Here is a 24,004-nt window from a genome sequence, read left to right as displayed (position 1 = left end):
TAAGTTCTAGCGTACTAAAAGAGCACAGCATGATGGCTCGTCATGTGCGAAAAGTGCCATCGTGAAAAGCGGCCATCGTGAAAAGTCACTGCACACAAGAGCTAACGCGACACACTCAGTTTTGCAGAACATGGAAACAAATGTAGTTTATTTAGTCACGTGTACACAACTGCACACTTTTGAAACAGTCTCATATCTCGCAGGCAAACAAATTTTGCAAGCACCACACTGGCACCAAAAACATCAAACACTAAAACTACACATTAATTTTCATATTGGTTAACACCATCTGCTTACGCTAGTCATTAACAAAGTCAACTATCTGCATGGCCCCACTGCCATGTCTTGCTGCTGTTCTACAATCCAATTGATCACAGTAGAGAAATGAAAGCTTTATGCAGTTTTCATGTTGCATCAAATGACGAAAAAACTGGCTATTTCATAGAAAAAAATCTGCCCAGCACAGTTAGCTAGTATTCTTAGAGCACCCCTTGTTAGAAAATTCGTTCAAGGCTCAGAGGCACTGAGGACAATTTTCACAGCCAAGAGAAAGTAGAGCTTAAGAGTGACACTTAAGCTTAAAGTCGCACTTATGCTTGAGTCACTCTTACCCACTCCATACTCAAGCTTGTCATCACTTCACATGTCAAGTGTGCTTGGCTAGAAGAAGATGTGCGCATTTGTGACAGTAACTCGGATGCCTGCATTATGGCTCTAGGTGCAACAAAACATTGCTCTTGCAGTCAAGTGTTGCCATAAATATGAATATGCAACAATACTAAAGTAATCACAGAAAGATATAGGTTTTCTTCCTGAGAGGCCTTCAATAACTGTACGATTCAACTTCACTTGCAACAATGACCATGCTCGATTGTTCCGCTCGTGCCATTGAATTCCCATACTCGTGCATCCACTTGTGGATATGGCTTGTGTAAAATGGAAGGTTTTGGCCCTTTCGAGAATATTTAGCTTAGCAAATGCTCTTCTATTAGTTCCTTGGTTACTATAAGTTACCAGTGTACAATGCTGAAGACGATGTTAAAAAATTCTGCAAACTTGCGAACAGGTGCATGTACAAAGCTCTCTGCGCACCCTAGTAAGACAGTTCAGTGGTTCAGCAGCTAGTACGACGAAAACTGTGGCTGTAATGTTTCAGTGGAAGAGATGTGTTATAGTAGAAAAGCACAACCTTTCTATACAATCTTTCCGAGAGCAATGCTATATGTATATTTATGTGCAGTAAAAAGCTGTGCCCAAAACTTAATGGATTGAAACCTGGGAAATCTGAGTGCAGTCGGCACTGTCCAGTGCCAGATACCAGATCTAGCATTTATATAGGTTGAACAAAGCTGGCACTAAAAAGATGACCTAAAATTACCAGTTTGTTTCATCCCAATGTGCAACTCCTTCCCATTTAGCACATCAAAAAACTAGCATCTATAGAAGTTCCAGTGGGAAACACACAGGAATCGTGTTTCCAGTAGAAAAAGCATTTGGGCCAGTGACAAATGATGCAATCAGAGGCAGAATGGAGCAACCTTTGTGTGATTTCGGTAAAGTGCGTACCATACTAAAACAAGTGCAAACACTTACTTCCAGCAGATTGCACAGCTTGCACGGTGAGCAATAGATAGAACACACACAACAGAAATGCATAATAAGCTTTTCCAAACTCTGCGCACCTTAACAGAGCACATAGCAGAGAATGAAATTGAAAAAAAAGTCAAACCGTTTTGTTTCGATGCCCCGTTAAAGTGCCTGAAAATGGGTAAAGTACTCGCTGGGCGAATAAGGCAGGTTTCACCTCACGCTTAGGTAATAACTGATAATGGAACAGTACCAGTATCCTTACGACACCAGCACATGCTATAGAGTAAGCAAATAAAAGTAAGGTAATAGATTTCTGCACTCTTTTCGAGTTTTTTCGCGGCTGAGGTTCAATTCTGTATGTAGTACATTATGTATGGCATCACCACACAATTTTGAAATGACCTGGTCGGAAAAGTTGCAAGATCAAGGCCTTAAAAGTGGGTAGGTAGCATGCATACAGTAAGCACAGCACGCACTTCACTGGCTTCTTTTCCACGCATCTATTCCGTGGGTGAAGAAGCAAATAGTTTGAACCACTCTAATACGAATTTGGTTCTCGCACACCATGTAAATCACATACACACTAGCACTCTGCATTACAGCAGATGAGAGACACTGCTTATTTTTCCGAAATCTAGACCAGCATAACCTTTAACATCGTGCAGTATGCATCAAGAGTTTAGTCATTTTTTTTAAACACGCTTCATTCTCTGCAACATTAGAGAATTCACTGCTCAGAAAGAGCAACAATGCAAAACTTCTTACAAGTACTTGTGGAAACTTTTGCGACACACTTTCGCAAAAATAGATCACATTTTTTTTTTCGTCCATTAGCTGAGGCACTGTAGTCAAATGAGAGCTCACAACAATGACACAGAGTATATAGCCCTTGAAGCACTTCTACAGAATTTTACGCCATCGACATTGCCGTGCGCAGTTGAACAGAATTTGAGCAATGCAGCAAAAAAGATCGGACTAAGCACTGGAGAGTACCCATGGTGTTATTACAAGTTCATAGCGCTAACCTGGAATGTACAATAAACTCCATTCTAGCTTCGAAATGCAGCTCTCTGAAAAATCTCTTTTTTCTATTTTAGGTTAAATGCAAGCTGCACTGATTACTGAACTTTGTTCACAATGCTAGTGACAAAATACAAGCTAAACCTGTTCTTATGAGAGGCTGAGTTTCCTTAAACTGAGTTTCAGCACACATCTGCCTCCATCATCAATTAATTGATCAATAATGAAAGGCTAGATCCTCATGCCATCTGCACATCCACAAGTCCGCTGTGTCTTAAAAGCGGCACCATCTACTGTCAACACTGAAGCAAACAGCAAGAGCCAGAAAGCCAAGTTTGAGGCAAGACCTACTAATGGTCTAATTTTGTGCACCAAGCCTGCGCTGAGTAAATAGCAATTTATTTCTTCCTTTCAACTGCTCTTCTCTAAGCTGTCTGGAGATTGCATTAGCTTCTCAGCATCCTACCTACCTTACCAAAACCTTCCAGGATCACGCATCCACATGTTTTGTGCAAGAAAAGCTTGGGGAAGCTCAGATGACTGCACTGTCTAGACAGAGTTTGCCTGTTGTGAAACATGGCAGCAGTGGCATAGAAACATGGTGCAGTTTTCTGCTGCGGCATCCTTGCAGGTATTTCATTGTGAAAAGCTCAGTGCTGCCTCTGTCTTAGGTTACACTCTGCCTTCAGACAGCATGTTTATGCTGACACGAGTGCACGGTGGGGAAAAAAAGAAACAAAGAAAACGTGATGTTGCACCGGCCACAAGTCAACCTGGAGCAGTGGGCACCTGGTATATACACAATGGGTCAAGGTGACGCTGTGTAGAGCGTCTTCTGCAGTGAAACAGTGCGGCAGCTGTATCAGTGTGCCAAGGCAAAAAAAGTAGCCACTTCAACCACACATACGCAAACATGGACTAAAATAATAAAAAAAAAACCTTGAAAGAGGATTAAGACGAGGTGCAGTAGACCTCTCTGATCAGACGCAAAAAGAACAAGTTTCACGAAAGTTTTCTCACAATTTTCATGGCCTGCACCTCTTCCTTCAGCTCGGGGGGGATTCCAGCAGTCCACCACATACACTGCACGAGTTACAATTCGAAACAATAAAAACTATGCGCGAGACAGATCCCGGTTGCGACGTCGTCTTGAGCTTGGAAGTCGCCGGGCCAACCTCCCCTTCACACCACCCACACACTTTCACCTCAGCATGTCCAACAGTTGCTGTGCACACTGCTTCACTTTGACAAGGCAGTCCGCTGATGCCATCCACTTTTCCGCGACCCGCGGAAGCTCCAGCGCTACAGACAGCTCGCGGATCTCTGTGTTTGAGCCTTCCAAGCTGCACAGCGTGCCGGCAGCTACCAGGAGGCGGAACTGTGCCTCACCGTCCGTGAGCTCTGCCGCAACCGCCATTATCACGGTGAGAATCTGCACTGCTGCTTCCGTGTCCTGCGTGATGTTCGTCGCCGCTGCAGCCGCCGACGCGGCACGGCGGTGGGCCGCGACGGCGTAATTGAGCAGCAGAGTGGCCATGGCGACCTGGGTGTTCTTGTTGGCGGCTCCAGCCATGGCTCGTCGCTGGACGGCGGCCAAGATCCGCTGCTGTTCACGCAGCGCCAGTGCCTCACCGCTGGGCTGGGAGAAGAGGTTGCAGAGGCAGCGCAGCGCCAGCATCTGGTTGGCCGCCTCATTAGGGCCCGTCGACGACAGTAAGCCAATGAGGTGGCTGCACAGCTGTGGCCCGCTTAGGGTGCACACGTGGTTGTTTACCGTCGGGTTCCGCAGCGCCAGCCGCAGTAGGTCAAGTGCCGGGAACACGAATTCTGGGAATGGTGAAGGAAGAATCTCTGGAGTCAGCGGGCATGGTTAGGGCAACAGGACATGACAGTTTCAAAGAGGTCAAAGAGTGAAGAGTGAAGAGGCACGAACACTGTCCGGTCATAACAGCCCTGTTTACCCAAACAGCCCGGTTCATCACAGCACGCTATCCCTGCCAGAGCTCTCGTCATAGGATAAACATGCCACGATGCCATTGGCGCACAGGATCTTGGCACGCTGCCAAGGTCTGTGCTGCACTGCAGATGGTGCAAAGCTGAGGGATGCGCTAAAACTTAAAAAAAAAAAAAAATTCTCAACAAAAAAAGTGGAGGGTAGGTTCACTAGGCAAGTGAATATGGTGAATTCATCACCATCGGCCTGACTATGCCCACTGCAGGACGAAGGCCTCTCCCATATGAACAACCCAATTAGCCCTCGGCCCTCAATGCTCCAGCGGCTTCGGAGCAACTGACCAAGGCGGCTGTCAGACCAGTGACGCAGAGGAGGGTGCTAAGAATTAACTGTAAATTACCAGCCCCTTTTTTTTTTTTAGCATTACGACACACGTAATGTCGACGAGGCCGAAGTGCCAGTTTGAATAAATTGCAAGTGAAGTGTGAGAGGAGAGTTCTGTTACCTTGCGGCCAGTGAACAACCTTCTCAAGTGCTGCCATCTGGGTGTCGCTCGGTGTGCCCACCGCGCTCACCAATGCCAACAGCTGAATTAGGTCGTCGTCATCCACTGTGTCGGAGGGTGGAACCTGGGCATTGAACTCTCGCATTTTGGCCAAGATGCCCTGGGGGTTGGCGAAATCAAATCGCACAAACGCCGTGTGGGGAAAGTAACGTCCGCCAGTGGTCATATCGCCTGCTGCATTCTGAATCTCGTTTGGTGCGTCACCTATAAAGAAGGGAAAGTGGAACATTTTCCTTTGCGGTCATGTATATACATAATATAACTTCCTGGACATAGTTCTGTGCCAGTGCGTTTGTGTGCTGCGTTGGGTTTAGTAGCTCATAAGCATCTGAGGCTATCAAGCGCCAAACTCAAGGTATAGAAAATTGTTTTGAGCAAGATTTTATAGAAGGTGTAAAACAACGGTGCTGTAAAGGCCTAAAAGTTATTGCTGACTACCTGGTGATAACAAAGGGCAAAACTTTTAATAATGGCTAGTACTACAAGCCTCAAAGAGGGTCGGGTAACCTCAGCACCATCCTTGACTACGCAAGGATGTCAAGGCCCCCAACAAATAAAATGAACATCTCAGCCTTCTTCTCAGGCATGAGAAAGTGGCTCAGGTGTGGCTAAGAAAGTCTGTGGTAATAAACTGACTATATTTTATCAAACCTACAGGTTGCTTAAAACATCTGCTCTCGTTAAAAACTAAAGAAAACGTTGACAAGTCAGTAAGTGCCTCTTCACCTCAGAGCAATGTTGGATGGAATGATATGTGTTCCCTGTAAAAAAACTGCAAAATGCGTTTTCCTTAGTGCTTCGAGTTTTCTGCACGAAAGTAGAACATGGTTTACTGTTAACTCCTTTCCGCATAATTTACACTGGGGTTTATCCTGTTTTGTCAATATGAAGTTATGTTTTGGTTTGAATAACGCGCTACACACTAACAAAACGACACCGGAACGAAGGACACAGGACAAGTGCGCACTTGTCCTGTGTCCTTCGTTCCGGTGTCGTTTTGTTAGTGTGTAGCGCGTTATTCAAACCAAAATGTACAACCAACTAGCCCACATTGCTGCCTTGCTTATGAAGTTATGTGTAAGATGTGTGTGGCCTATATGAAGATTGCAGAGAATCACTTCCCTGAAACGTTCCTGATGGGTGCAAGTTCCTATTCACCTAAAACTGGCTTTACCAAGTGTAGTTTGTTATTTACTTCGTTATTCCTTGCAATCCTTAAAGGGCCTATTTACTTTTTTATTTGCTTCCCATTTGCTCGAGCAGTGCACAAGTCAGCTCTCTCATTGCCTTTTATTCCGACATGACTCTGGCCCCAGCAGAGTTTTATGTTTTGTTCTTGTACCAAGTACCGTAATGATCGCAATTCTAGAGCGAAGAGGTGTGAGCATGCTTAGGGAGTCTGTAAATGATACTATTGCTCTCATTTACTACTTTTTCTGCGGCTACACAAATGGCGTAACATTCAGCAGTGAAAACAAACACACTGTGGAAGTCTTACTGTTTCTTCCCAATTCCCTCATACTACTGAGCATCCTGCGTAAACATGTTTTGAACCATCAGTACAAAAGTCCGAAAAGCTACTGTATTTTTCTTCGAGTGCAACGACTTCTTGTATGATATGTTGTTGTGGAGTTTGCTTTTTACGGAGCTGCTTTAGTGAGAAATTGCGGATTGCAGGAAAACTGTACCATGGAGGCGGTGGATCTCGTCTTTGGGCAATGTCAGGTAGTGTGTCCTGCATACCGAAATTCTGGCACGCCTCTTCAAACCGCAAGATCAGAGGTGCAGTTGAGTTTAGGCAATTTGAACTCAGAAGAAACTGAAAACTTGCTCGAATTTAATGGAGCTCGAACAAAGGGCAGCCTTCCAATTACACTTCATGTTGACAGGATTGAGGCTACATTGTGAGAATAAATTGTCAGTTTGAATTAAGCTAGCTCGAATTAATGGCGGTACACTATTGTAGAGCTGAGCGGCATTACCACAGGTGACACCAGAGTTAATGTTTCCAGCAGTCAACACAAGCCTCACATTTGCTGTGAACAATAGGGACTGCTGACACAACAGCACGAAACAGAAGGAACAGCATTCAAAATGTGTCCTGCTGCACTATCAATTGCAAGAAGCCATTTGCTATGAGTGAAGCCAGTTGCTATGACATGTGCAAACATGGCAGTTTTTGGCTATGACATTAGACACCGTTAATGCCGAGAAAGTCCCCCTGCACCTCTGTAACTGTAAATGAACCTCCTTATAAAGCTTACTATTAGGAGGAGCCACCCGTTGCACAGCTTGAGCTGGAGTTGCTGCTGTTCCTGGGATATACCTTGAACCACCTGCAAGTTCAAAACATGCCAACAGTGACATGAGCAAGCAGAGTATACAATGCGAGGATTTTATGCTCCTTGTACCTGCTCTGTAAAGTGCTTTGTGAAAAGTAACCTGGCTCCACTTGGTGCGAGGCAAACAAGTGCAGTCATATAATACATCAAATTTGTCCTCTGCTGGCCACTCATCAGTTAGTGCTTGGAACAGTTATTTAGTGCGACTCTGATGGCCCCAAACAACGACCACATTTTACAACACTGATGTGAAGCTTGCCTTGGTGCATTAAAATAGTGGTTGTCCAAATCTGTATAGCAACATCCTCAAATGAAAGAACAAATGAAACATCAGCCCTAGGCAATGATACAGCTAGGAATCTTACTCACTGCCATCAGCGAAGTCATGGTTCACATGTGCAAAAATTTTGTGCTCAAAACCAACTGAAACGGAAAACAAGCTTAGTTTGTGTTTGGCGTCTTGAACCCGCCATGAACTGAGGTGGAGTTCTACTACTTTCTGTATTCATCTTGGAGATCAAAATACGCAGAGTATGAGCACGCAGAGTATGAGTTAATGGGAGCCTGTATTTTTAATACACACGATGTTGACGGACCCAATGTATCGGTTAGGATAAACCAGCTGTTCAAATTAAGCAGATCTAAATTAATGTGAGTTCACTGCACTGTGAATGCTCAGCTAAGACACGAAAATTGTTAAGGGACAAGGCACACAGAGAAGCTGTCATTAGAGAAGTTTCTAATGACAGCCCGCCCAAAAAAAGAGAAAGCAAAGGAGCTCATTCTCTCCTCTCTAGGCAGCCAAAACAGTGCCCTGCAAAGTTCCTCCTCACCAGTGAATGGGTCCTGGTATGTGCTTGGTGCAGTGTTCTCGATGACCATGCCCTTGGTGTTCTGGATGATGAAGTTTGCCACTTGGTCCAGGTAGAACTGGCTCAGGTTGTTCTGATGAATAAAATCCTGAGCCACGTGCCAAGGGTCATCCTTCACGTTGTATGGGAGCTTCATCTTGCCTCCAGTGTCCAGGTCGACATCGAAGACATAGTCGTACTCCTGCGTTTGGCGTGCAAATGCATAGTAGTATTACCTATCACCCTTTATTTCATCGGCAGATATATTAGAGCTGTTTTCGGTTAGAGCGTACCGCTGCTTCGCACGCAGCTTTTCTGCAGTCTCGACAGGCATGCCCTAATAAGGTTTCACTGTATTACTCTTGTGTGAGTCAGGTAATTTTAAAGAAACTTTTTTTATCCTTGAGCCGTGTTTATATTATGTTTCTGTAATTCTACTGTTTAGTGTATGAAGTATACTGCTTTTATAAGGCACTAGAAATGCGCAGCCTATGTGAGCATCAGCCTAGGTAATCAAATAGTGCACTTCAACTGCTTCTAGTTAATTCTTACTACGCTCAAATTTCTCCTACATTATCATTCCTAACAATCGCTATAAATGTCTCATTAAAAGTGTTTCCATAAAAAACGTCGTACTGCATTTTAAATCCATATTTGCAACACATGATCTTTGCAAGTCTGTGCCAGTAAAATAGGAGTTGAAATCCAAGGGAAGAAGCTGCAGTGGTCTGGTACCTTGCATGCAATGCAGGTTAACAATTCAGGAGCAGTTGAGTATTTCAAAAACTAGTTCAATGTTTCCAAACTGTCCAAAAACTCGGGTGCTTCGCAGCACCTGCGGCCTCCACGGTACATTCCTCCGTTCTCGCAAGCATGCAGCATCCAGTGTTCCAGAAACTCGTGAAGCATTCAACTCAAGCTCTTGGAAAATGAAAATGCAAGCCAATGAATATTAACCAATAATTATTAAATAACACATCATTAAACAATAATGAACATATTCACCAATATATTACCTAATTTATTATTACTAACGACCATGTGATAATAAACATACAACCTAAATAATATATATTAAATACAGAAGAAATAAAATCCAAACTAGTGCCAATCAAGTATTTCAGTTTATGTCGCATGACTCTAGCAAGACCCGTTACTTGGATTAGAGGTGGTTAAAATGCACAAACTAATGCCTCATAAGTGCTAGAATTGACTGCAAATTTTAGGTAGCACTTTGGTCAAGAGAAGTGTTCACACCTGTATCCAGTAAACAGACATTAAGGAGAGATCACAGCATTCCAATGACGAAGACATCACTTTTACTGATAACAGAGCTTTCATCACAAGATAGAAAAGGCTGAAAAATACAGGTGCTGCCATAACCATTTGATATGACAAGTAATAAACTGTGGTACGCCGACAGTTCTTTTGGGCACAGATCCCTGGATGCATGGCTACAGTGCCATTTACTTTAAAATGGTGGCAGCAGAGCCCTTTATGGTGTAAACATCACAAATTACAATCGAACAGCAGGAAAAATTTTGAATTCAATGTTCAATAAATGTTATTCAATGTTCCATAGATCTGTCAATAAATACCCAGAATAAATGCCAGAAAGAACCGCAGAATAAATTTTTACTACCAATAGAAATTAAATGGAGATATCCTCAGTGTTCCTTTAACAACACAATCGTTGGTAGTAGAACTCCAGTTTTATGCTCCTGGGTGCTGCATTTTTCCGGCCGCTTGCATAGAAGCCCATGCAATACAAACTGTGGGGTTACATCGCGATTGTGGCGGCTTCCTGCACGATGCATTGCGAATGTCACTTGGCGACAGTGGTTCACCCCGTACCCACATAGCATGTGCGCAACGGCAACAGGGCAGGAGCCAAACTCTAGATTCCATCGGTGCTTGGAAGCCACTAAGTTTGGTGGCTTCTGGTTTGTTGCACCCAAGCCGATGCTGAGCACACTTACGGGCAATGTGCATCTTGTTGCAGCTGTTCAAGCAGCTACATTGACACCGAGGTGTGAGCGCGAATGACCAAATATGAGAAAACAAAACTTTGCTGCGACAAACGTCGCGGGGCAGTGCTGCACAAGATGCAGTTTCATGTTGGCTCCGAGTCATATTTATGTCATTTGCGTTTTCCCTGTCACCTCCAGCTTTAAAATGCAGTTTCTAGGTTCCAATAGAGAAGGACTGAGTAGATTAACGCGGCTGCTGCGAAAATAGGGAATAAGCATGCCTGGCCTTCACCCGCTCCATGCGCCCTCCATCTTCGCTGCTGCCTATTTGCCACCAGCAACTGCTCAGGCAGACAAGGAGCCATCGCAGGGCGTTTAGGATATTTTGTGCATGCGAACAATCGTTAGAGCCAAAAAGCCTTACAAATTCCAGAGAAGCATGTCCTTAGTACCAGTAGAAGTAAAATAAAAAAAAAAACAGCAGGCAATGATGCATATTATTTGTTCATGCATGACTCGCAGCTCGTACATCTTAGGGCTCATTCACACTTGAGAGTTGCAGAGGTCGCGCGACCAGCAGTCGCCTGCGAGTACACCGCAGTTCGACAACACCGATGTTCACACTTCCAAGGGCGACCTGCGGATTGCCTTCTAGTTCGATTCTGGTTTGAAATGAGAACTCTTGGGAATGACGTTGTTCACGCGCTTTCGAGAGTTTCGTCTGCTTTGACCACGTCTCCTGCGCTTGCGCTAGGCCCTCGAAAGTGCTCTGGTCCCTCGATATTAGCAATGTACTGCGATGACCTGAGTGAACAAGATATAGCGGCAATGCGCACCGCGCCCGTACAAGCAGAATGCCAGCCAGCCTGGATGTCGGCCGCTAGCATCAGAAAAATGCACTAGTATGTTGTTTGTTCGCGTTCATACCATGCTCTGGGAAGTCGAAATTCAAAAATGAATCAGTTTTGAGGATTGTTGGCCAATACCGACCTGCTGGATACAAGCAAATTTCTTCTCACAGCCGCTTTGCTGCTATTGCCCAAAGCGGCTCGATCGCCTGGCATCTGCTTTCTCCGCAGCTGAAAGCATCACAAAAATCGAGCATATTTTTATATTATCATGAGACAGCGTTCACAATAAAGCCGTGACGAAAGTAGCATCTTGGTTACAGCGCTGGTCAGTTCCGAAACGCCCTCAGCTGCGGCATCGATGTGAAACCGGCTAGGCTTAGCGATGACTACGGCAGCCAAGGAGCAGATAGCGCAGTTCGTCGCTCGGCGCATCCGCGAGCAGCGTCGTTGCCGAAAGCTCGGCTCGCTCGCTGATTGGTTCAGTGGTTTGCGACTCGCAGTCGCGTTGCTGCAAAATCGAGCAGCGTGCGACTGGCCCACGACTGTCGCTTTTTAACCAACGCGACCGTTTGAGACTGTCGCTTTTCGACCAAAACAGTCGTGCGACCTCTGCGACTCTCAGGTGTGAATGAGCTCTTACACTTTCCCGTGAAACACATGACACCGAGGTTCTACTGTATTTGCTCACAGATACTAGGCGGATAAGAGAAATACAACCACTTACTTTTCCCTCGTACATAATCTTGCCAACAGGGGTGTCTGAGTTAGGTGCGCCCACGACGTCTCCAATCTTTTGCCACGAATCGTCAACGGCGACCCACTGGTATGCTGACACCACAGTACCGTCACGAATAAGCTTTGTCTGGCCGTCCCTTTTGCCTGTTGGCGAAACACAACAGCGGCGTCACGAAAAGAAGGTAATGATGACACCACATATTTCTACACGCTGCGCATGCACGTACAGTCTCCAGAAAAAAGTTTACGGATGCATGTCCTCGGGAATTTCACCTGATATCGACAGTAGCAAATGGAGCATGCGTCCCTTCATACATGCAAGCCTGCCAAGTGATGGGCTTGTGCGACTGTGCTCGAATTTCTTTTCTTGGCGTTGGCATCTGGAAGCCCATCGCTGGACACCCACCGGTAAAAATGCTCCCTCCACATACCAGCTCAACACCTCTCGCATACCACATGGATACCTAACCACTAGGCCACCGCTGCAGCGGCCAATTATGCAATGGCTCTGTCTACTTTGAGCCCAATGCCACAGTCTTGGAGTTTGCATCTTGCTTCGTCAATACCTTGCCGCCTTAAACATCCTGTCCCAAGCTTCTGGTTTGGTTTATAGGGGTTTAACATCCCAAAGGGACCCAGGCTATGAGGGACGCCGTAGTGAAGGGCTCCAGAAATTTCGACCACCTGGGGTTCTTTAACGTGCACTGACATCTCACAGTACATGGGTCTCTAGAATTTTGCCTCCATCGAAATTCGACCGCCACGGCCAGGATCGAACCTGCGTCTTTCGGGCCAGCAGCCGAGCGCCGTAACCACTCAGCCACCGCGGTGGCTCCGTGTCTGATGAGAAAGTGAAGCCTCCTGTACAATTCCTAGGAGCCAAGTTGCACAACCTAGCTGAGTCACTGTCTTGAAATGAACGTATGAAGAAGGAAATAGAATGCAAGATCATCACGGATAGTAAACTTTGCAACAAATCAAGACTGGTTAAAAGTTGGTGCTCCACAACGCTGAAATATTTTTTCATGTTCTTCTATTCTGAAGACTAGTAATGAATGGAAACATCTACCTGCCCCTACCTGCTCTGTAAGGCTACTGCTTTTGATCTTATTCACTCACTGAATTTGTTTCACTGTCTCTAGCACTGGAGACTAATATTTATTATAATGAAAGTATTGAAATAAATGAACAAGCATAAAACAAACCCAGCGAACACTGCCACTGTAACTGTTCACTTGCCCACACAAAAAAAAGGGGATCACCTCTCTCCTGGAGGGCTTCTTTGCCGGGCAACTCGTTGACTTTGAGGTCACCCAGCTCTTGGGCCGGAAGTGCCGATTTTCCGACTTCTTCCTCGAGCGCCTTCTGTTCCTCAGCTGGTGCCTGCAACTTGTCGTGCCTCGTGAACACCCGGGCGACGCCATCACTGTGTGGAGGTGAACACAAACATGGATCATGAACAGCTATCACAAACAATATTTACTAGACTGACTTTCACCAAGCCATAACTAGGAGGTTACTACAATCCGACATAACTCTGAGATGAAACGACAAGTGCTCTACAAAGAAGACACGCATCCAACCAATAGTGTGAACCCACGGTCACGATGCCGTGGTCAAGTGCCTTGCACATGATGGAGTGCACCTGCTGGCATGCACCTGTTAGCTGCCATGGCAGGTGCAAGGAGGTCTGACTGCTGCATCAGTGTAACAGGTCGACACCCAATAGCCTGAGAGCCTCCTTTAAGGGGCATATGCTGCTTTTTTCTTGAGTTGTATCCAGCTACAGCATCAGTGGATTAAAGGCCTTTCACGTAGTCACAGCTATACCTGTCTATTGAGTACGCACTAACTGGGCGCTGGGTTCTTCCCAGTTCACTAGAACCCCCCTATGAACCACAAGTACTGGGGTTCATAGGCCTGTGCGAATACAGTTGAACCTCGTTATAACGAAGCTGAAGGGGCCCGGTGATTACTTCGTTATAGCCGTAGCATTGTTACAACCCCTGTTGACCGCGCTTCCAAGGGAAATTGTTATTCTGTCATTATATCCATTATTTTGTTATAAACCAGTTCGTTATAATGAGGTTCGACTGTAAACGATAATTTAAAATTTTCGATTGAATAGTAGAGTATTCGATACTCGATTTGAATGGAATGTTTTGGTGTTAGCAATTTCAAAGTATTCGTCCCGAGCGAATAATGTTTCTGGAACTCATGCTTCGTATTCCGGTATCATAACGCGACACAGGCGCAACCGAAGCCCTGAACTCCGCACCACATGCCTGCACTCCTACATGTGTACCGGAGGCGGTCTGTGCATGCTTGCGGCAACAGATGCGAGCAGATGGTAGCGTGACGCCCAGATCTATACGTGCCAGGTGACTACGGCCGCGCTGTCCACGGTGCGCATGCAGGCCCAATCTGCTCCTGTGCGCATGCGTGTGTGCAAAGACATCCGCTCATTGACTCGGGGCTTAAAAACTTCAGGGTCGCATTCTGAATTGATGCCGTTGCAACACGCGTTAGCACAGTTCAGAGATGGCCAGATATCCGCACCGCGCACACTGCCTGCAGCATATGGAAAGGCGTGTAGTGTGCCTGCTCTGGCATTGGTGACAGCTATGCTGCAGAAGGAGTGAGATAGGAGACATGCACAGCTACCCAGATGGGCACCTATGCAGCTGCTATGGGATACAGGGAGAAAAAAAAGATGGTGGAAAAAAAGATAAGACCAAAGCCATTTTCAAATAGAATAATGTGAGCTTGCTTCGTGCTCATGGTCTTCAGCTCACTTCATGCATAGTTCCAAAAATGCTCTATTTTAAATTATCCTCTCTCCGAAAGGCCATTTTAATCACTGTTTTGATGTAACATAAATTTGGACACGCTTGGCATACTAACATACCCTTTTCTAGGGGCACTTTTAAGACGAACTTCTGACAAAGTGAGCAAATTTTATGGTCCCTTAGAGTTCACCTTAAAGGGGGTTTACCGTATTGTCACAGTGTGAGCCATTTACTGGCGCCGTCATGCGGTGGGACAGCACCCGCTGGTCTTCATTGTCTTCCCCAGCTCGTGCGTTCGTTCGCTGAGTGTGTCTGCCTGGTGTGCCCTTCTGCCCTTTCTGCCGGCTTTCGGTGACAGTATACAGTATTCTTTGAGATACCAACAGCTAGTTCACCCACCAGGCTTGTGAGACATAACAAGAGCAAACTTCTCCATGAACCTTGTCATCAAGGCGAAGCGCGTGGTCACTTTTGCACAAAAGGCCCCTTGCATTAATGCATAGGAGGCTATCCGTGGAATATCACAGACTCTTTGCTCTCAATTCGCACACTTTAAAATTTTCCACCAGAGAAAATTAGGGGCCCTAACAATAACGGTGCACCAGGGCCTCACCTTGAGCCGGTAATGATGTCGCCATTTCCCAGGCAGGCCACCGACCACACAGACTGTGCCGGCAGTCGTAGCGTCTGCACGCACTCGCCCGTGGCAGTCATCCAAACGCGCAGTGTCCGGTCCTCGCCGCACGTCACAAACTCTTCTGCACCTGTGACAGTGTCGGGGAGCACGCAGACGGCGTAGACAAAGTTGGTGTGGCCTGTGTAGACGCGCAGGCACTCCCCCGTGGCTGTCCAGTGGCGGATCGTGCAGTCATTGGAGCTTGACAGGAACTCCATGTTGGAGAGGACAGCCAGGCCACGGACACAGTCTTCATGACCTGTAGCAAGCAAGAAAGGAAAGCCAAGGAGTCTACAGGTTGGGCGGCACGGAAGAAAAAAAAAGTTCACTCTAGCCGTACCCTTTAGTGGTGAAAATCTGAAGCCTGCAATATACTTATGCAGTGAAGAATCTTTCATGCACAACTAGGCCCGTGTTATAAAGGCCCCAAGAAAACAGCTGACATTGTCATTGAGGTGTTCTCCCCTTTTAACTGCTGCCCTACTAGCGTGTGGAATGGTACAGAAACATAAATCGGTAAAAATCTGATAGATCAGCTCATTTGACAATACTTTCACAGTAGAGCAAACTTTTTCCAAGAAACATGCGACTGTCTTCTATTTGAATGTGTTAGCGCACTCTGGAAGAACATTTCATCTTTTCTCCTTTTTTTTCCTGCTTGTTTGCCATCCGTTCTTCAGATCTCATGTTGAGCTCTTTGGTCACCCCTGCTGGGCGCTTTTCACACACATGTATTTGTAGCAGTTCAGTGATTTCAAAAATAATGTTGAAATCCAGCGCTGCCGTGTGTTGTTCTCTTGTCTTGTTACTGAGCACTGCTACATAAGTAGGGGTACTAAAGAATCAATTCTGCCATAGCATGTGCAACGACCCTGACGTTATTAAAATGATATGGCAATGTCTGCTGTCATCTTATAGTGCCCATGAACAGGCTAACTTTTCTCGCAGAAAAATGAAAATAAGTTGGCAGGTGGTGGCGGCATTTCATCCTTACAGCAAAAGGAACCACACAGCATGGCAGCCGACTGGCAGAAAAAGGAGCGCACCTGACTATTACCTTGGTTTGGTGGAGCTCCTGGCTACGATTTGAGACAACTAGCCTATAAAGTGACCCTGAACATCATCATGGACATCGTAAGTTTGACTAAGAGTTGTGGGAAAATATATTTCAATTTAATTCAAAATTTCTCAGCAATTAAAGCACACTTTTGCAGCTAAGCAAACATTTAAGGAGTCATTAAGGACCTAGGTAAAGGATCTTACCAGAAAAAAAAAAAAAATTACTGGCTAAATTAGGTTAAGGCTTGGTTAAAACATTTGGTGAGAGCAGTCATGTGCACTTCTTTCTCCACGATGGTGTCCCTCCATTTTCTCTCCCTTCTTTCACTTTTTTTCTTCTCTATCTCTTGGCTTGCCTTGGTTGGCACTGACATGCTTGAGCACCAAGCCAAGCCAAGCCAACAACTACAATGGGGTTGTCATATGATGACCCAGGGCAGGCTACCATTAAAGTCTCTAACTGTAAAAAAATAAAATAAAAATAACTAAAGCCCAGTAGAGCTCTTTTCTCACGTCCCTTTACGCGCTTGAAGCTATAGAAATGCCATGTTGGGAACCAGCCGGCATGACACCACTACAAATAGAGGGCTTGGATGTTTCAAAGTGGGGAGAGGAATAATACCAAGAAAGGAAGGAGGATGCTCACCTGTGAAGATCCGCTCGCACTTGCCAGCGCGCCAGAGCCTCACAGTCTTGTCTGCTGAGCCGGTGAGCATGAGCCCCTGCTTGGGGAGGATCTGAACTGCCCAGACAGGCCCCTGGTGGCCCTCCAGGGTGAGCATGCACTTCTGGCCAAACCACACGCGTGCAGTCTTGTCCCAGGAGCCACTCAACAGGGTGCCGAACTGGCCCGCTGCCAGGGCACACACTGTGACAGAGGGGTTTAAAGAAGCTTTACTTCATTCGTAGATCCCTCAAAAGTGCAATCCTTTAAAATGGATCTCTTAAAAGGCATTGCACGATGAAATTCAGGCGGTGAGAAGAGAAACACACAATACAGCTGAATGTTGGTAATAAACCAGATGTTTGAAATCAGCCGACAGTAGAAGCAATTGGTGTAGACAGATGTGCAAGTTCCCCTTTCTTTACACTAACAAGGCGATGAAGTGAAACTAATGAGGGGCTGGCATTGGCACACACGTGGTACAGCTCTGACGTTGCTTTTGGTTATGTGGAAGAGTCTGGGCATGTGCATGGTTCTACACAACAAGACCCTGCAGTTTAGATTTAACAACAACAAAAAGTTGCGCATGAACAGCATCTGTTGCTTCGGCATTTTTTTGGGGGGTCTCCCTTTTAGCAAATGTTCCTGTACCAGTGTGCTACCAACAGTGTAGAACCAAAAGGCTCCAACTGCCACTCTGCTAAAGCTAGAGCAATGTTTATGCGAGAACAAGATAAAAAGACAAAGAATAGAGCAAATTAATATTTAGCAGTTTAACAACTATTACCTATAACATTCATAGCTTGGTAATATGGCTGCGCACATTTTACACAACATAAGACAGAATCATGAAACCATTTTATTGCTCTACAGAAAGCAAAAGCTGCTGAAACAAATGCGGGCGCAACCAATAAGTGACAAGAGTAAGTTTTCTAATGCGCCTGGAAACAACTTCTACTCTGCCTCCAAATTGTGTAACATACACACAGTTCTTCAAAACTGCCTCAAGAGGAAAGAGGCCCACTGTGTATACAAGTTCCTCAAAGAGAATTTGAAATTTCTTAAAGTGTGTACGATTGCTTCATACTCATCCTACGCTGGTACCAAAGCTAATGTGGCTGCTTTTTCCTTGCTAAGCTCCTGCCAACAGAATAGTTTGTAAGCCAATCAACAACTGAAAACTGGAAACACTGCTAAATTAGAACAGGAGACAAATGAAGTCATAATCTTGACAAAGCAAGCACATCCTGCTGTGACAATAATTAGGTACCCCACAGTGCATTTCTTGCATCATTGTCCCCCATCTGAGAAAAATAAACTTTGTTTCAACCAGAGGTGAAAAAAGGTGTCAACAAAAACAAGTTTCTCCTACATGATCCTTTGAAACAGTGTGGCAGTGAAGTGGTGGCACCAACAGGCTGAATATGCCGACAAACTGTACAGTAGGTATAGGCTTCTAAAAAGGATAAAAAGCAGCACGTAATCCAATGTATATTTCAGAACACCTGTGAAAAGAACAAATTTTCTCATTTACACATGAAAAATTTCAGTTCCCTGTGATGTTAAAACTTAAATGCTTGCACACTGCAATAGATTGAGATGAAATGGGCTTGGGCAGGACATGCAATGCACAGAAGGAACAGTCCATTAGAAAGCGGAGTGGATCCCATAAGAACAAGAACGTGGCAAGGGGTGGCAGAGAGTGAGATGGAAAGACTAGATTAACAAATTTGCGAGCATGAGGTTGCTGCAGCTGGCATGGGACAGGTCTAATTAGAGATCATCGGGCAAGGCCTTTGTCCTAGAGTAAGCGTAACCATGTCGAGACGATGACAACAACAACGGTGTTGCGACTCATTAGACGTATGCATATTCATGTGAACGGGTATTCTAGGTAGCTGCCCCATACCTACCAACTCCACTGTGTCCCAACAGCTTGTACAACGGCTGCGGTGACTCGGGCGTGAAGCAATATATGCAGCAGTCATTGCTGCCAACCAGGATGAGACCAGACTTGTACTGGTCCGAGGGCGGGACCGTGCACACACTCGACACAAAGTTGCTTGGCCCCGTCAGGCACTGGCTCTCGAAGTACGCAGAGCCCTGACTGCAACAGAAACGTGAATAATTCCACTGTAGTCTATTATGCTCAAAGTTTAAAGGCCAGAGATCCATAGCCTACACAGATATATTATCAGAATGGGAAAATATTTATCTGCATCGAAATAACGAGTGGCACCTGACATGATTAAGCAGCACAGCTATCGCACTGGAATGAATACTGACATCAGTGATCTCACAAAACTCTCTAAAGCTTGTCTGCGCGATTCTTGGCTGCACTAAAGAAAACTGCATGCCTTGTGCAGTGTACAATTTGATGCCCAGTATTTGGTTTAGTACAACACAATAATCTATAAATAGAGTATTAGACATTGTGGCGTTTTGTAATTTTCAAAGTATTTATAATTTACTTACAAATGCATATGTTCCAAACATTATGGTAGTGTTTTAAATTACGAGAAATGAGAAAAGCAATAAAAAGTCCAAACACGCATCGAAAACTACTGCACCACTAAACAAGATGTGCAAGTTTTACAAGACCTATAAGGCCACAAAATGGTGGAAATATGTGGTCGTATCATATAACTGATCACCGAAGTATAAAAAAAAAAGATTTGTTACGACAAAGCAATATCTAAATTGTCGCCATGTTTTCCAAGTTCCCACAACAATCAACAAAAAAGCTAATGGGCATGTTAGAGGAGTATAGACACCTAACTTTTGGGTGCGTGTTTTCTCGTTTGTAATGATGCATAAGGCACTATTATACATAGATTACCATCTGGTATTTTCCTAAGACCGCTAAATAATTTATAATCGCATTTCTTTCTCGTGTTGTTTCGGTTTCTGTTTCAATAGCCGAATGAGGACTGTGACGTCAACGTATGCTTACAAGGAACGTGAGACATGAAAAAACTGCAATATAATCGCTGCTTCCTCATTTGTTGTCATTTTAGCTCTTGAAGGCTGGCTTCAGTACTGCAGTAAATTAAAACAATGAAGCAGCGATTATATGGCCGTTTTTCCATGCCTCACGTGACACAAAAACACTCTGACGTCACAGTCATTGTTCAGCTGTTGAAACCGAAACCGAAACAGCATGACAGAAAAAATTTGATTGTAAATTATTTAGCGGTCGTATGCAAATATCAAATGGTGATTCATGCGCAGTAATGCCTTCTGCATCATTGCAAAGAAGAAAACATGCCACCAAAATTAAGTGTCTATACTCCTTTAACAGTGGTGCACTCATGTCACCAAAATTGTCCATAAGGAGAAAGTACACTTACGTACAAAGAGATGAAACAGTTAATAGCAATGTATGTGACAAAACTGACAAGTTAAAATCATCCAGGATGAATGCCTTTTGGAATAAAGGCAAAAATTGCTTCAATCTGGCTTTTATAAAGTTTCATATCATATACATACAATGTGGAAAGCTGTGTAACTTTTAATAAACAATCATGAAAACCATGTTGATAAAATAAAAACATTATTAGGTGTCGAGTAAAAACATGCCAGCAAATGAAGTGTTTCAGTTGCCTATGTAGGTAGATTACTGCCTTCCTAACAATAGAGATAACATTAGCTATTTGCCATGCTGCAGGAATTTGTAATAAAATAAGCAGGTCTAAAGACTGAAGTTTGCTGTCGGGTTGTCCATTCCAGCTACCATTTTCAAGGATAAATTAAGAATTTCCTAAGGCTGTGCACATTTGGTTCTGTATGAGTGCAACACCAGGGAAGGTGCCCCCAAAATTGTGTTTAGACACTATAATGCTGTAAAGTACACGTGAAACAAAGCAGGCCCGGTGTAATCATGATAAATATGGGAAAAAGTTTTTTAGTAAATTTTTCTGAGACAGTACAGGCATGGGATCGGGGATTGTCACCAAACAATGTTTCTGAACTGTAAGGAGTGGGAGAAATTGCCTTACAAAAGTTTGAATAGTTTTCGCTCACTAAATATAAAAAAAATTATATAGTTATAGTAAATGTTTCTGGCCTCATACAACGTTGTTTTGTAATGTGCAGTGAACCAACTTTCATAAGGAATACATCTCTATCAAAGCCTCTCGGGTCGTAAAATTAAAAAAAAGAAAACACGAAAGACGTTTAGACATGCGCTTAAGAAAACTCCCATGTTTTTCATCGTCATCAAAAGCATTCATGTCGCAACAAACGACTCGCAATCCTAACTGAAAACTTTACTCCGTGTTCCAGCAGTGGGTCAATGCGCTAACTGATCGTATCAAGGCCGCAACATCTCGGCACAGCCTGGAATAGCATAGAGAAGTCGATACGACGCCCCGCCAAACGTTGAACAAACGCCGGGTCGCGGAGATCTGGTCATGCCTTCTTTGAATGCAGTTCGGCTCCGAGGTCGGGGACCATTCGCTTTCGTTTGATAAGAGATTATCTACGAAACCTGCTCCCAAGGGTGTTGCACCTGTGAGGTTGCACCTGTGCAGTACGAAGGCCAGACGTCGCTTTTAAAACGCTCTCTAAAATCTGAACGGAAGATATACTGTTGGCTACTTTGTACGCAAGTGCATTCAGTCTTTGTGAATGAAATTGGCTTCATGTTTTCTTTGATAAACGACTGCTGAATGCGATGACGAGCAACTTCTGAAGTTACCCTGAAACGTCACCAAATAACCGTCTGAATAATTCCTACACGCATAAAATTTTCCGTGCTTCAAAACGTTCCACATAGTTAACGTTCAAACACCGCATTCGAGACACAAACGCTCCGCTGACGGGTCAGTAAAGAACGAAAGACGATGGAAAACAGCGGCCGCAAGTTTCTGCACAGGAGACCGGCGCTGAGCGGGGCTTCAATAACGCTGACAGGAAAGAAATATAAGTTGCTACGCACTCGTTTGGCAGCCATACCCGCGTCGTTCGATCTCTGGACCCGGTCACGATGGCACCTTCGGGAAAATGTGCTGCCGCAACCGCCCTAACATCCATCGAATGGCCCACCAACGAGCACCGCAGCCGGTACGGCGTCGCCGCCATGTTTCCCTCGAGGATGGATGAATGAAAATAGGCCGCTGATCACTTACCGCGGCTTCTTTAGTTTCACATGTCCAAAAAGGTGAAAATGAACATAGCGTTGAACAAAAATATGCACTTATAATATAAGTCTAATAAATTTCAGTAGAAAAAGAAGCTATTTTTAATGATTTAGTATTGAATAAAAATTTTTTGTTTTAAATTTTGTGATAAAGTGTAATTAAAGAACAATAAAAACCTAACTGTATTGCATGTTTTCTTCTTTCAAATGATCCGTCAGACATTAAAATTTATGAAGCAGTGCATGGTATTCACTAATGATAACTAAATTTGTTATATTTGAATTTCTTCTCTTCTATTGTTTAGGTTTCATAGGTCATGTGAGGAACAGGAACCAGCCTGCTTCGAGAGCTAGAGTTGCAACAAACAGCGTATCAGCAGTTATGTTGCTGTTTGTTTGTGCTAAAGTGACCTAAACCTAAAGTTCAACTACAGGTCACAGCTATCGGTTTGTTGTGAAACCGAAACCGAAACAACGTCAAGCTCGAAAGCGAATACAGTTGGATGCTCCTCGTTTGAAAGACGAAAACAAGCAAGCAAAAAATATGCAGTTTGGAGATCTTATTTATATATTTTTTGCCTGACTCAGTGCCCGACTCTTGTTCCTTTTCAGTCCATGCCCTTTTGAGGTAGAATCCACCGGTATTGCTTCCCTGCGTGCTTTTCTTTTGCCTTTACCGAGTACAGGTGAATAGCAACCTCTTCCTCCTGATTCTTGGCCGAGCCCCCAGTGTGGGTATGTGCCATCTTTTGAAAGACTAACAACAACTTACATTATGTCCTACACAATTATGCGAGGGACAGAATTTTTCAGGCGGCAGTTAACATATCATGTCAAACAAAATACTTAGAATATTGAGTTGATGTGTGTCCCGGCTCACTGGGGGAACACTGGTGACGAAGCGAAGCATATGAAAGCTCGAGTATTCGTCAGCCGAGCAGAGGACGCAGTAGTTACTGAGTGTTTCTTGAAGGATGGCCTAGCATCATATCACGACATTACTAATAATTTTAAAGTAGAAAGAAGGCATGAAGGAACTGCGATATAATCGCTCTTTCGTCATTTCAATTCAATACAACGCTAAATTCAGCCTTAAACGCTTATTAAACAATAAGGGGAGTCTCGAGTCAAATGGGTCGCATTCTCAGGTTCCAAGTCGAAAATTCATCGCTGCACCGCGCTGCTTGTTACAGAATTCTTTCAGTCACTTGCTTGAGAAACAGCCTTAAAAGTCCGTTTTAGCGAAATTTTACTCCTAAAATTCCTTGAACAAGGAGAAATTTCCCGTTGGAACACCACTGCCTTTAAAAAATAATTGCCAACTCGCCTTCATGTAAATGTTGCTGCTGCTCAGTTCATGCCCAGGTAACCACATACAGCCATCTCAAATACAGCACTTGCTAGACATTGTGTATGTCTAGTAGATATCCAGATTTGTCCACACAACATAGTGGGGATGTGCAGTGGATTTTGAGAAATGCATCCGTACCTCTAAAATAGTATGTTCTACGGATGTTACTGCTGGACATTCGTAGCATCTGGTAGATGTTGTTGTTGTCTTCGGGACATCTGGCACATACCCACGACGGGGGATTGGCCAGGGTTCAGTGGGGAGAGCCCAAAGAAAAGGGTAAACTGGTGCCAAGCTAATGATTGCGTCTTGGGTGAAATATCAGAGTAATTAAAAAAGAAAAATATCGGGAGAGAATATCTGAGAATTGAATATATGAAAATTCCCAAACGATCTTGCGCAGAAGGAAGTTTGATGTCTATAGCACTTCCTATGCACTGGTACCGA

General features: G+C 44.5%; 1 protein-coding gene across 1 annotated transcript; it reads right to left on the bottom strand.

Moving 5' to 3' along the window:
- Positions 1-131: 131 nt before the first annotated feature.
- On the bottom strand, positions 132-22,161 carry Plap (phospholipase A2 activator protein). The gene is made up of 10 exons (XM_077643918.1): positions 22,006-22,161; positions 18,980-19,173; positions 17,049-17,270; positions 15,281-15,602; positions 13,141-13,304; positions 11,868-12,022; positions 8,305-8,524; positions 7,394-7,465; positions 5,070-5,333; positions 132-4,437 (listed from the first exon to the last, which is right to left on the bottom strand). Exons 1-10 carry the CDS (start codon positions 22,146-22,148, stop codon positions 3,812-3,814), a joined length of 2,382 nt encoding a protein of 793 aa, XP_077500044.1. The 5' UTR covers positions 22,149-22,161; the 3' UTR covers positions 132-3,811.
- Positions 22,162-24,004: the final 1,843 nt, after the last annotated feature.

This window comes from Amblyomma americanum, chromosome 11 (genome assembly GCF_052857255.1).
Source record: "Amblyomma americanum isolate KBUSLIRL-KWMA chromosome 11, ASM5285725v1, whole genome shotgun sequence".
NCBI classification, from domain to species: Eukaryota; Metazoa; Arthropoda; class Arachnida; order Ixodida; family Ixodidae; genus Amblyomma; species Amblyomma americanum.
The sequence above is the reverse complement of the archived record's forward strand: the minus strand, read 5'-3'. Positions and strand labels throughout refer to the sequence as shown.

Excerpts from the sequence above, each read along its gene's own strand:
- Plap (XM_077643918.1), bottom strand. The coding sequence starts at position 22,148 with ATGGCGGCGACGCCGTACCGGCTGCGGTGCTCGTTGGTGGGCCATTCG. Across the intron at positions 17,271-18,979 it reads GTTGGGACACAGTGGAGTTG|TGTGTGCCCTGGCAGCGGGC; the intron begins GTAGGTATGGGG and ends CCTCTGTCACAG. Across the intron at positions 15,603-17,048 it reads GTGCGAGCGGATCTTCACAG|GTCATGAAGACTGTGTCCGT; the intron begins GTGAGCATCCTC and ends TGCTTGCTACAG.